A 13,628-nucleotide genomic window follows, 5' to 3' on the forward strand; every position below is an offset into this window, starting at 1 on the left:
GATGCACAGATGAGGAAAGGTGTCAGGGAAGGGTGGCTCGTAAGCCACCTTTCAGCTGTCTAGTATCTGAAATAGTCCCTGGTTGCCTGGCATAATTTAGAACCGCCTCAGGGCTCCTCTAAATTACACTGCCTGCAGCCAGAAGCTACCCAGCAAGAATCTGGTTGGAGAGGTATGTATTCTGCTTCCTCTTTACCTGTCCTGTCCTATCCTCCATTCAGGGGAAGTTTAGAGCTGCCCTCAGAAGTTGTACACCACCAGAATACTCTTCTGTTTCCCCTTGGTTATCCCTTTAAGGTAGCTTTCTGACTCTTTTGCTTTGCAAAGCAGGAAAATAGGTACTGAGGATTCAACCAATTCTCCCTCTCTCTTTGTATGTACAGACAGGCAAATACTAAATTAGACTGTGAGCTCTCTGGGACAGGGAGCATCTTCTTTGTTGTGTAGCTATCCAGTGCGTAGCACAGTGGGACCCAGATTCTTGACTGGAGAAGGTGCTCCTGTAATATACAAATATATAATAATAATGAAGATGAGGACATGAAGGAGAGAATAGGACATTGAAGGAAGGAGAAAGAGAAGCTAGTCTGAGGGAAATGTGCACTGGAAAAGGCAAGGGTTTGAGGAAAAGAAACATAACCTACTTTAGAAGGAAAATTGTGCTGATGAAATGGAAGTGAAAAAGAGGAGGAACAAAAATAAGGGAGCCATTGTACTGCAAGTTAATAGTTTTTTAAAATGTGCTGTTCAGTGCCACTATACTAAAAGAAACCAAAGTACACATGTTTTTGTTGAATGTGCATGTGTACACAGACACACACAAATTCAGGCCTGGTGTCATTCAGCAGGACAACTCATTTCTTTGCTGACGTTGCACACATTTCTCTTGGATTCACGCCTTATTACAGTTTTCTCTTACGTTTTTATCTGTAGATTTGATGGTTTTACTCTGGCTTACTTGGGGCTATTGAGAAATTCAGCTAGTGCAGATTGTGACTACTCATCTACTTGGAGGGTATAGTGTATCTGTGCTTGATAGCCTGCATTGGCTTCTGCTTCACTTTGGTTGCTATTCAGAGTTGTCTGGGTATGTGTGTGGGGTGGTATTCCCACAGAAAATTAATCAAGCATCTTTGAGAACAGGTTCCTCAAATGCATTTCCTCTGTGTATAATCACTAAAAATCAAGGAAATCACCAATCCAGACAAGATTAACATCCACACCAATCTCATTTCACATATTCCCACAACAAAATCTTTAATACCCAAATGCCCTAATGGAATTTTATCAGCTTCTCAAGAGATATTGCCTCGGATACTTCTACCCATCAACTCCTTTAGAGGTGAAGAGGGGGCTGATTTTGGGCTGTGCAAAAGGAGGGGAGCAGACAGGTTCAAAAGAACGTAAGAATAGCCATACTGGGTCAGAACAATTGTCCAGCTAGTCCATTATCCTGTCTTCTGACAGTGGCAATGCCAAACAGGGCAATTATGAAGTGATCCATCCCCTGTCATCCAGAGACAGCATCTGGCATGCAGAGGCTTAGGGACACCCACAGCTTGGGGTTGCATCCCTGACCATTTTGGCTAATAGCCAAATGAATGCATCTAGTTTTTGAACCCAGTTATAGTCTTGGCCTTCACAACATCCTCTGGCAAAGAGTTCCAGAGGTTCACTGTGTGTTGTGTGAAGAAATACTTCCTTTTGCTTGTTTTAAACCTGCTGCCTATTAATTTCATAAGGTGACCTCAGTTCTTGTGTTATGAGAATGGGTAAATAGCACTTCCTTATTCACTTTCTTCACACCATTAATGATTTTATAGACATCTATTATATCCCCCCCAGTCATCTGTTCTCCAAGTTGAACAGTCCCAGTCTTTTAAATCTCTCCTCATGTGGAAGCTGTTCTATGCCCCAGTCATATTTGTTGCCCTTTTCTGAACCTTTTCCAATTCTTATATATCATTTTTGAGATGGGGCAACCAGAACTGCACACAGTTTTCAAGGTGTACCATGCATTTATATAGTGGCATTATGACTTTTGGTGACTTATTTGTCCCGTTCCTAACATACTATTAGCTTTTCAGGCAGCGAGGAAGAGTTAGGAGTGGGAATGAAGAAAGCCCATTAATCCCTGCCCTATCTTTAAATCCGGAATCTTTGAGGGTTTTTGGGTGGGTATTATGGGAGCCAGTTAACCTTAATCCATCCCTCTTTGTGTCCTCATAATTCATTAACAGGGAAACCTTTTTTGTGTCACAAACACTGGACTGTAATATCATTCAATGGCAGAAGAATTAGCTTTGAAGACTGATTAGGAAAGAGAAATCTCTGTTTATAAAAAATATCTTGTAATCAGCAATGATGGGGAACGGAAATGCAGAAAAACTGACAGTTCAATGAGTCCTTTATAACATGCATATAGTTCAAGGTTTGCTAGTGTGTAGCAATGACTCTGTAAGAGTCTGGCTCAAACTCACAAAAACAAGGGAAATCACACCTACAGCCAAATATTCAGTCTAAGGTTCTGGCCCTAACTTTTTCTGCATAAGGAAATTAACAACAAGAAAATAGTATAAACTGACACTGGCTGCTCCAGCATATTAGAGTTCTGTATTCCGCACAACATTGTGTTTAAAAAGTTAACACTATACAAAAACAATGTTCAAAATATTAAATGGATTGGCCTCTATCAGCTTGCTAGTTTCTAAAGGATACTTTTTAAAGTGATTGCTGAAAAATGAAGGCTGACAATTGGAGCATTGGAATAGGGCCAGATTTTGAGTCTCATGAACACAATTCCCACTGGAGTCGGAGTGAGGACTTCAGGCTTTGTAAAAACAAAACAAAAATGAATATGGGTTTTAACCTTGCTTTCCTTTTGAATTCCTGCTATTCGTATAGCACCTGTTGCAACCAGCACCACAGCTCTGCTCTCAGTAGATCTAGTAATTTCTCTCTCTCTCTCACCTCATGCACCTTAGGTAATGATGTTACTGAAGGGCAGACACTTGCATTCTGGTATCCTAGCATGCTATAATTCACTTTCATAAATTGTTGTGTTAGGCACATCAAACTGTTCATGGTTTGTTCTGTGTATCTGCTTCCCTGCTGCCCTAAACATCTATATTCCTCAACCATTAGATGTCTCTTTAAAGAAAAAAAAACACACTTCTTGCAAGCAATTTACTAGCCAGTTAACCACTTAGTTGTGAGCATAGTTGTAATACATCTGTACAATACTCTCTTTCAAGCATACTTGCGTAACTGTGTATTGGTTAGTGTCAATTCAGGCAAATTAACTGTATCACAAATGCAGAAACAGTTTTAACTTTCCCCCTCCTTGCTCTCAAAGTACTTGTTTGAGTTTTTTAACCTCTAATGCACTTTGGTGCAATATAAATCAATATAGCCATACCTGGGTAATTTTTACTGCTGTCATTTACACTATAGGAGTTTAAATTTAGGTAACAGAATGAATATCCCTGAAATTCTCCTGTTGTGTAATTTTAGAACTGACCATTTACATGTCCACTGCTGAGCTACTCTATGGACACATGCAAAAACGGGGTTGGGTGCTACTCAAGAAGGTTGAGGTGTTCAATGCCTATTTTGCTTCAGTCTTCACTAAAAAGGTTAAATTACTACACAACTTGTGCACAACTTGTTGAAAGACCATACTCAAAAAGTAGTTCTCAATTGTTCACTGTCAAACTGGGAGGGGGTATCTAGTGTGTGCCCAGGGGTCAGTCTTGGGTTCAATACTATTCAATATTTTAATTAATGACTTGGATAATGGAGCGGAGAGTATGCTTATAAAATTTGCAATGACACCAAGCAGGGAGGGATTGCAAGCACGTTGGAGGACAGGATTAGAATTCAAAATGACCTTGAAAAATTGGAGAAATGGTCTGAATTCAACTCAATGACATTCAGTAAAGATAAGGGCAAAGTACTTCATGAGGAAGGAGAAAGCAAAAACACAACTTCAAAATGGGGAATAACTGGCTCGGCAATAGTACTGCTCAAAAGGATCACAAATTGAATATGAGTCAACAATGTGATGCTGTTGCAAAAAAGGCGAATATCATTCTGGGGTGTATGAGTAAGAGTGTTGTAGGGTAATTGCCCTGTTTTATTCAACACTGGTGAGGCCTCTGCTGGAGTATTGTGTCCAGTTCTGGGTGCCACACTTTAGGAAAGATGTGGACAGATTGGAGAAAATCCAGAAGAGAGCAAGAAAAATCATAAGTTTAGAAAACCTGATTATGAGGAAAGGTTAAAAACACAAGGCATGTTTGTTCTTGAGAAAAGAAGACTGAGGTGACAGTCTACAAATATGCTAAGGGCTGTCATAAAGAGGCTCATGATCAATTATTCTCCATGTCCACTGAAGGTAGGACAAGAAAGCATTGGCTTAATCGGCAGGAAGGGAAGTTTAATTCAGATATTGGGAAAAGCTTTTAACTATAAGGGGAGTGAAGTTCTGGAATAGGCTTCCAAGGAAGGTTGTGGAATCCCCATCATTGGAGGCTTTTAAGAAGATTTTGCATAAACACCTGTCAGAGATGGTCTAGGTTTACTTGGCCCTGCCTAAACTTTAGCAGGCTGGACTTGATGAAATATCCAGGTTGCCTCTAGCACTACATTTCTATAATTAATGTCTGCAGAATTCAGAGTGGCTCAGCAGGTGAATATTCTCTTAAATAGTCCTATTGCCTCCCACACAGGCACACATATCTCATACCAGGTAGGCAAGACATTCTAGTTAGCTTAAAGTTATATTAATATTTGTTAGCTGTTAACTTGTCAGAATTACAGGACAGAACAATATGAAAAATACCCAGATTTGCCTTTCTGTGTGTGTATTAAATATCAGTCTCTCGCATATATGATCTCTCTGCCAACATGATCTAGCAAATAAGGTGGCACGTTGCCAGTCATTATTCTTTGTATATTCCTGTAAACCTGTAAATCACCTTGCTTCAATTAGCTGAAAACATATTTGATGTCTCTATATACACAACAAACACAGTCACAGAGCATGGTATTTCCACTGATGCATAAATGGAATAAATTGTAAATACCAGAGTACATGCTACTTAAGACAGATGTATAAAATTTACCTGGGAATCTCAGGGAACATGAAACAAAGCAACGCCCATGTCCTTGAAAGCACTGCCCATGTCCTTGTTTCGCATTTTTATGAGATGTATGAAGTTGTGGTTTGCTGCTCACAGATGCAGATGGTCTTAACACAGCTGTCTAATGTTGTGTGTCTGTGTCTGAGTGTGTTTTGTAAACACTCCTCCTTTGCCTACTAAGAACACTATTGTCTTTGTCAAACCAGGACTCAAGTTTACAGTATTTGTGTTGACACAATTATATTTAATCTGGCAAAGGTAGTACTTAACACAGGTGATCTATTCCGGGTATACATTTTCATTTCCTGTGTTGAAACAGTCAACTAACTTTTCTGTTCTGATGAGATTGTAGCACATGATGTAAAAGCAGTTAGTAATGCTGTTGTCTTGCTAACCATAAATAATTTAAAGAGTGTGGAGAGGAAAAGAAAAATCAAAGGGGAAAGTCCTGACCTATTTATCACTGAAAACCCTGAGTTACAACTGAGCTCCAGTAGCTCATGTCTTCCTCTCTTCCTGCATGGTAATTCTCCCTGGCACTCAGTTTGGGGGCACCATTTAAGAACATTTAAAGTGTATCACACATCTGTACAAAGAGAGTTTTGCAACTATTTGTTTAGCATTTGACACGCTCACTCTCTTTGCTGGGAGAGAAACAAATACGATGGGAAGCGAGAAGGGGACACACACACACACACACACACAAAGTTCTTAGCACTAACAATTAAACAAACCACTGAGCTCATTCATATTTCACAACCCTTCTGTGGTTTCCACAGAATATAAAGGAGAAAGTCGTACCAAGGAACTCAGGTGATTTTTGCATCTGTATTTTGGGTGGGGTGAGAGGTAGAGAGAAAGAGGTTGTAAGTGGTCAAAAATGAGAAATTGAGCAAGGCCTGGACTGAGCAAATGGAGGGAAACAGACCTATTCTCCTGGCACAGAGCAAACACCAGCAGGATTTAGTGACAGCAGAAATGAGGGATAAGGAGAGATGTGGGGCAAAGCTGATCTCAGGCCCAGATAAATATAGTGGTTGATTAACATCCACATAGCTATACCAGAGTATTTGTGTTTCGTGCTCTTTTCGTTATTTCCTATCCTTTCCCTTATGTTTCACCCTATTTCTTCTGTTGTTGTTCTGCTAACATTCACTTTAGGACATATTATGAATCTGGCTGTGCCTTATTTGGTTCAGTGATGCACAAGGTAGACTGGTACCCAATGGTTAGAGTGAAGAACCAGCATCTAAAGTGCTTCTGGATTCAAATGTGCTGAGTCATTAACTCAGTTGTTCAGAAGGCTAAAATTAGGGTCTCACTAAAAAAAAAAACCACCAAAAAACCCCCCAGCACAAGCATGTACACACAGGAAAGGCTGAATGGACTAATTGCTTATATTGTTTCTCTTTCTTTATGAGAGACACATTTTGAGAATAAAATCTTTCCCCATGAGCTTGAAAAGTAAATCTAGAAACATATTGCTAATTTAAGCACTATAACATGAGTTACATATCTCAAGAGCAGTAGATATTCTTAAAGTCTATGGCCTGGTTTCACTATTGCATTAATAAAATTTTATGTTGGCTTAACTCCATTGACTTCATTGGAGTTACAAGAACATAATACTGGCGTAAAGCCATGGTGAATCAAGCACTTTATGGCTATTGTATCTTCTTTTAATTTGCACTGTGAAGAGAGCAAGCATCCTTGCTTACGATATACTAGAAGTAAATGGTTGATACAGCTTGAAATTAAAAAGTTGTCTGTTCTGAAAAAGAAATTAACTACAAATGCTTTCTCTTGTTTTCTCCTGCAGGAAGTCACCAAATCTGTGCAACCTCTTTTACTGGGAAGAATAATAGCCTCCTATGATCCTAGCAACTCCCATGAGCGATCCATAGCTTACTATCTGGGCATAGGCTTGTGCCTTCTCTTCATTGTGAGGACACTGCTTCTGCACCCTGCTATATTTGGCCTTCATCATATAGGAATGCAAATAAGAATAGCCATGTTTAGTTTAATTTACAAAAAGGTAGCTTTTTCACTTTCACTTGAATGAATAAGAAAGCAAAATTATTGTATTTAGTGTATGCTGCTGGCACAAAAACATTTTCAGAAGAGGGTTAGAAGAGGGGAGGTTTTAGGCAACAAACTATAGGAGAGATCGGGTTTGAATAATAAAGTGAACATAAAGCACAAGGAAAAACTACTCTACAGCATGCAGTTTCCTGCATCCCAGTTATTTATTGACTGTCGTTTTGAAGATTTCCTTTTAAGTGGCTCAAATCTGCCCTCAGATTGATACTGTTGATCTACAGAATTGGAAGCATTCAGTGGTTACCATTAAAAAGTAAACATTTGCCAACAGACATCACACACTCATCACTGTTATGTTCTATATTAAATATGGGGAAATCCCCTGTTATATCTCAGATAGTGATATGTAATAATGGTTGGCAAATGCTGACTTTTTTATGGTGCCTATATATGCATTATATTATCTAGAAGCTGGTGCCCTAAAATTATTTGTCGACCAAGATTCTTCCTTCCTCTGAAAAGTGTCTAGTAACAGATGTTCATGTGCTCTTTGTTTTGAAAATGTGAAAATCTCAAAAGGACTGTGATTTTTGCCAAACACAGCTCTATTTAGCCAAATGCATGTATTATTCATATGCTACAATCTGAAAACCGTCAGATTTTGAGCTAATACAGGGCATTGCTGTTGGAAGTGTATGTCTGTGGAAGAGGGATTGTGCTAGAATAGTTTTTAGATCACAGCTCCTTCCTGTTGTAAAATCCTGATGATTCTCCTCACCTATTCAAAATCACATTTTGCCAGCTGTAGGATGATGTACTTACATAACAAAAGACCAAATCCCCCATTATAATCAAATCCATGTTGAAAAAAATTATCCCTAGATAAAAAACTATCAAAACTAGCTGAGAGGATATACTTTTCAGATCACATCCAGTGGTAGTCTTAGGCCACATCTACACTAGTGAGGTTATAGTGGCACAGTTGTACCGATGCAGCTGTGCCACTGTAAGATTGCTCTTGTAGCCGCTCTATGCCGATGGGAGAAAGCTCTGCCATCAACATAATTAAACCACTCCCAATGAACGGCGAAAGCTATGTCAATGGGAAAGTTGTCTCCTGCCGACTCGGCGCTGTCCACACTGGTTCTTCTGTCGGTGTAACTTATGTCACTCAGAGAGGTGTTTTTTTCACACCTCTGAGCAACATAAGCTATACTGACAAAAGTGCCAGTGTAGACGTAGCCTTAGGCTCTATGCTTCCAGGGTCCCCAAACATACTCATACATTTCACCTACTAGCTGAAGTGAGCCACTGGTTTCATGAAGAACAGAATCTTCAGTGCAGTAGTTTTCGCTTTGTGAAACTGCTGAGCAAATCTCCTGAACAATGGAAATCTTGCTCTTCAACAAAATAGCAGCTATTTTGTTGAAAATCTTCTTCTCTGATGCAATATAAAAACTCCTGGACCAGTAAAATCCATTCCCCATGCGTCAAGTATCAATCATCAATTTTGGATTGCAGGAACATTACTGGGGGCATATGTCCAAAGGCTGTGTTATATTCCTCCCCTAAACTATTCAAAAAGCCTTCTTCGTACCTTGTCAAAGAGCAGAAGTAGCCAAGTAAATCTTGTTCTCCATTAGCTAACTGTTTAGCATAAAGATGTAGTTTTGTGATGAATAGTGGTAATAATTGTTTTCTTCTTGTAGTTAAAGCAATTCTATAACTCCAGACCAACATCTTTTTGACTTTCTACAGTTTGTTGTTTTTAAGCTACCAGGGGCTGAAAAAACATAAGACTCAGATATATGGACTTTAAAATACCAATTGTTAACTAATTATAAATTAGAAACCCATTAATAGATTTATGGGAAAATACTCAGAAGATTCAAGTTTTACTCAGAGATTTTGTGCTGAAAATTTGGGACTGGTCGGGTGTGGATTTTATATAAAAACGAAGAGGTTGAAATCCCATGTTAAGTGCAAAATAGAACCTAACTTTAACTATGGAGTTGTTACTGCTCCTCATTACAAATTTCACCATGTCTGTCAAGAAATTCTTGTTAAGGTGTGCACTCTAGAGGATTTGGGACCATACACAGAAACACTCAGCATGCATGTGTAATTCAGTCTTGCCTTACATATAGAAATATGCAACAAAGTAAAAGCTAGATTAAAAAAAAGTCTATACTGTATTTGCAAAGTAATATAATGAATACATTAAACTTTAGTGATATAAATAAAACGGATTTAATAAGTGTTTTTCTTTGTAACAAAGATAGCAAATGAAACATTTGTATTACTGTTCACTGGCTGTTAATTACTAATATTTCTATTTATTCTCTTTTATTCAACTAAGTTACAAGGCCATTCATCTTCTGTTTTGTATTATTTTGCAGACCTTAAAACTGTCAAGCAGAGTCCTAGATAAAATAAGCACTGGACAACTCATTAGTCTCCTTTCCAACAATCTGAACAAATTTGACGAGGTATGTCACTGCTTGTTTAAGCTTCTGTATTTGTTGTATCACAGAAACAAAAGTGAGGGACTGCAAAACTTCAAACAGTTCTAGAAGCGTTAGCATCACCTTGGCGACAGTCAAGAGATGGCAATAAATGGCCAACCGTGGTGAGCTGTGCTCATCTTAAGAAAATCCCAAACTGCATTCCCACCTACATGATGTGTGGGTGTGTAGTCAGGGAGAGGCTGATTCAGACCACGTCTTCTCCCATCTCCTGTCGCCGAGACAGCGGGGTAGCAGCACAAACCTGTAAAGCGAAGAGGGCTAGTAGTAGCATGTGGACTGTACAGTGCTGTGTGTTACTCAGTTGATGGAAAGGCCTAGAAACTCCATGAATTTCAAGTCACAGAGTGTCTGTTTGGCCATCCTATTGGGAGGAGAGGCATGCCACTTCCAACTACAGCTAGCGTAAGGCTGAGGTGTGAGGAAGACAGGAAGAGTAGAACTTCTCATGTGATACTTGGGAGGCAATCAGCTACTGTGGTTATGAATACAAGTAGAAACCCTTCGCTAGACAAATACTACCTTGTGCGTCCCTCTCCAAACCTCTTTATAGCATGGCTCCCTCAGGACCTATGCTGTCATACAAATGCTAGTATGATATAGACTTGTACCCCCACCATACAACTTGTATGGCAAATAGCTATTAATCTCTACGGCCAGGATGCTGCAGGCATCAGCCATCTCCCCCCGTCAACTGCTCCCATCCTGCTGCCCCTGCTCCCAAAACCACAGAGCTGCCAACTCACAGAGGGGAATTCTACACTGCTTGTACATCTCCCTCACTCCCTCTCTGCATGTACCAGCCATTATTGCCTAACACTTGTGAGGTTTTTCATTTCTCAGGATGTGCACTGTCTATGACATTATTTGGCCCTCAGGACTACAGGAGTTGGCCCTAAATCCATCCCAGGGAAAACAAATGAGGGAGATGACCATATAGGGAGCAGGTTGTTTTGAATTAATTGCATATAAAGCCTTAGTCACTCTTTCACCGAAATAAGTTACCTTCCATAACAATTTTAAATAATTCTTCATAGGTTCTTTCATATATCTTGTCTCATCTGGCAGTGATTGAAAACATAGAGGGGAGAGGACGGGGGGAATCCTGGTCCCTGTGAAGTCAATGGCCAAACTCCTACATGCCTATATGGGGCCAGGATTTCACTTTGTATTTATACAGCTTCGAGAAGAGTTGTGGACTGAACTTTGTCCCTTGAAAAAAACAAAGCTCATGTGTGGAATGTATATATGCATTGGTATGTCCTCAGTGTAATTAACACCCACATTGCTATGTGCTCAGAACCACAAAATCTCCTCTATAAACTTGTTTTACTACTGGAAATTCTTTTCCTATTCTTTGTGCAAATTGTTCAGAGTATCACCTCAATAGCTCTTCTCTCTTTCATATTGTCTGAGTATTTTTGCTGTGGATTTTTGCAGGGGCTAGCATTGGCTCATTTTGTATGGATTGGACCTTTACAAGTGGTGCTACTGATGGGACTGCTGGTGGAGATGTTAGGGCCCACAGCATTTTGTGGACTTTTCTTTGTGATAATCATGGCCCTTTTCCAAGCTGGGTTAGGACGAATGATGATGAAGTACAGGTGACAAAATGTTAAAGATGTTCTAAATAATTGTATGTTTTCACAAGACATATTGCTTTATGATACTTATGGTCCTCATTTAAAAATGTTACTCCGTTAGAGTCTGCTCTTCTGAGGACAGGATTACACAAAAAAAAATCTGAAGTAAAGAAAACACAATAGAAGCACTTGAAGAAGGGTAGAAAAATATTATTGGGCTAATGCTGATGTGGTTCTTTAATAGACTAATACATTAATAATTAATTGGTCGTCTTACAATTAGTTTGTAAGATTATTTCACATATGGGGGATAGTCCTGACTGAAATCAATGGGGCTCCATGGTGGGTAAATAAGCACAGAATCTGGTCCTGTTTCCAAATCTTGGTATTTATATAGGTTGGTTGTTTTGCAACTGTGTTTATAGCCATTGCCTTGCAAAGCAAGATCCTAACTTTTTTTTGCCTCTTCATGAAGTAAATAAAATTGAAAGAAAACTGGAGAAAGTCAGAAGGAAATAATGGAAGAAAAAGAGATTTAAAAGCAAACTGGAGATTGGGAGAGCAGGAACACACACCAGAATACAGGAAATTAGATACAAAAATGACTTTAGTAAAGTTCATTGAGCCAATTCATCCCCAAAGTCAATGGAGGTTCCTCCCTGAAAACAGTGGAGTTCAACCAGGGCTGAATTTAGTCCCTTTTTCTTAATGAACAATGTTTAAAAATAGAATCAAATTCTAAAGATAAAAAGATACTATTGTTAACATACACAAAGCCAGACCTTACTTACCTTACACTGGAATTCCTACTGATATGTCACAAATGAGTAAAATGAGCACAATTTGCCCCATAAAATGGCAGATAAGGCATAACCCTGCATTCCTTGTGAACTCCACATGCCTCTTAATCAGAATTTGGAGGGTGCAAAGAACGCAGGTTCAGGGTCTTATTTATTAACATTGAGTGTGTAAATATTAAAAATTAAGTATTTAATATGTATAAAGTAGTGAGAAATTTTATAAAATATTAAGACTCATTGTCAATTATGTGAGTCATACTTCCTAGAGTTTTTCTTCATAATGCATTAATTATTTGTCTTTGAATGCACAGTATTATTCACTATTATTATTTAATGCCTCATTATTTTACAGAGACAGGAGGGCAGGAAAGACAAATGAGAGACTTGTGATCACCTCAGAAATAATTGAGAATATACAGTCAGTTAAAGCTTATTGTTGGGAAGATGCAATGGAAAAAATGATTGAAGGCCTTCGAGAGTAAGTGTATTCATTTGTCATACTCATTTCTATAAGGTTAAAAAAATTAAAATTCTTAGACGCCTATGAATAGCATCCATGGTTACGTTAGTTAGGAAACAAGACCCATCAATATTCATCCTTCATAAATGGGCCATCAGCAGGCAGTGGGAGGAACATTCCCTCACTGTGGTTTTGTTTCTTCCCCAATTTATCAAGTGCAGTATGGAAGTTTTGTGGTTCTATTTTTTGCTTTCTCCAAACCATTTGATAAAAGCAACTCTAAATGACAGGGCATGAGTGGAGATGGTCCATTGGTCTGTTATTTCCATCTTGCTGTATAAAGCAACTAGCCCCCTCAGATGGTGTTTCATGTATTCTAAAAGGAATGCAGAGGAAAAACTCCCATTCTGGGCTTGGAAAGAGCTGTTTTTTTTCATCTCTAAAACGTTGATGGTTATGGAAAAAAAATCAGAAGACCTGACTGCTTAGCTATATGTAACTGACATTCAATGTTACCATTTAACAGGTATAGGTAAAGGCAATCCTAGCATCTGTATTTGTTTCTAGCTAACCTATTCCTTACCCTACCAAAAAATGGTATCTGTGAGATTATGATTATTCAAGGCTTTCTTCCAGTTCTGAAGCAGAGGTATGAATCCTCTGCAGCTATTCTGCACAGACTTCATTAAAGACCCCTTCAAATCTTGTAATACAAGGCTGTTGGGGTCATGTCATGCTTAAGAGTTAGAAGTACTCCTGCTTTATATGGCTATACTGGACTTATAAATGTGATAATCTGGGAGATCTTTGTGCAACTACCCATTTTAACCTCCAGAGCTGAAAGTATAAATCACTACAGTTTGAGCCACAGAGCCAGGCTCCCTACAGAAGAGCTGTAACAGATTCACAACCAGTACAGATCGGGCATGGTGGGGAGGAAGGGACATAACACATGCTGGCTGGTGGGTTACTCTTGCATCAAACCTATCGGAGTAGTGCATCTACTCCCACAGAAAGAGTAGGAATTAAGCTTCAGGTGTGTGGCTGGGAAAATAATAAAAAAGAACAGAAGAAAT

At 39.0% G+C, this 13,628-nt stretch overlaps 1 protein-coding gene across 1 annotated transcript in view; it reads left to right on the top strand.

The window, feature by feature from the left end:
* The window catches only part of CFTR (CF transmembrane conductance regulator), a 145,073-nt gene that overhangs the window by 16,906 nt on the left and 114,539 nt on the right, over nt 1–13,628 (top strand). Inside the window, exons 4-7 of the mRNA XM_048848868.2 lie at nt 6,964–7,179; nt 9,584–9,673; nt 11,150–11,313; nt 12,445–12,570. Of these exons, the coding sequence (XP_048704825.2) occupies nt 6,964–7,179; nt 9,584–9,673; nt 11,150–11,313; nt 12,445–12,570 (596 nt within the window). The remainder of the gene's footprint in view (nt 1–6,963; nt 7,180–9,583; nt 9,674–11,149; nt 11,314–12,444; nt 12,571–13,628) is intronic.

Source organism: Caretta caretta, chromosome 1 (genome assembly GCF_965140235.1).
Source record: "Caretta caretta isolate rCarCar2 chromosome 1, rCarCar1.hap1, whole genome shotgun sequence".
Lineage (NCBI taxonomy): Eukaryota > Metazoa > Chordata > Testudines > Cheloniidae > Caretta > Caretta caretta.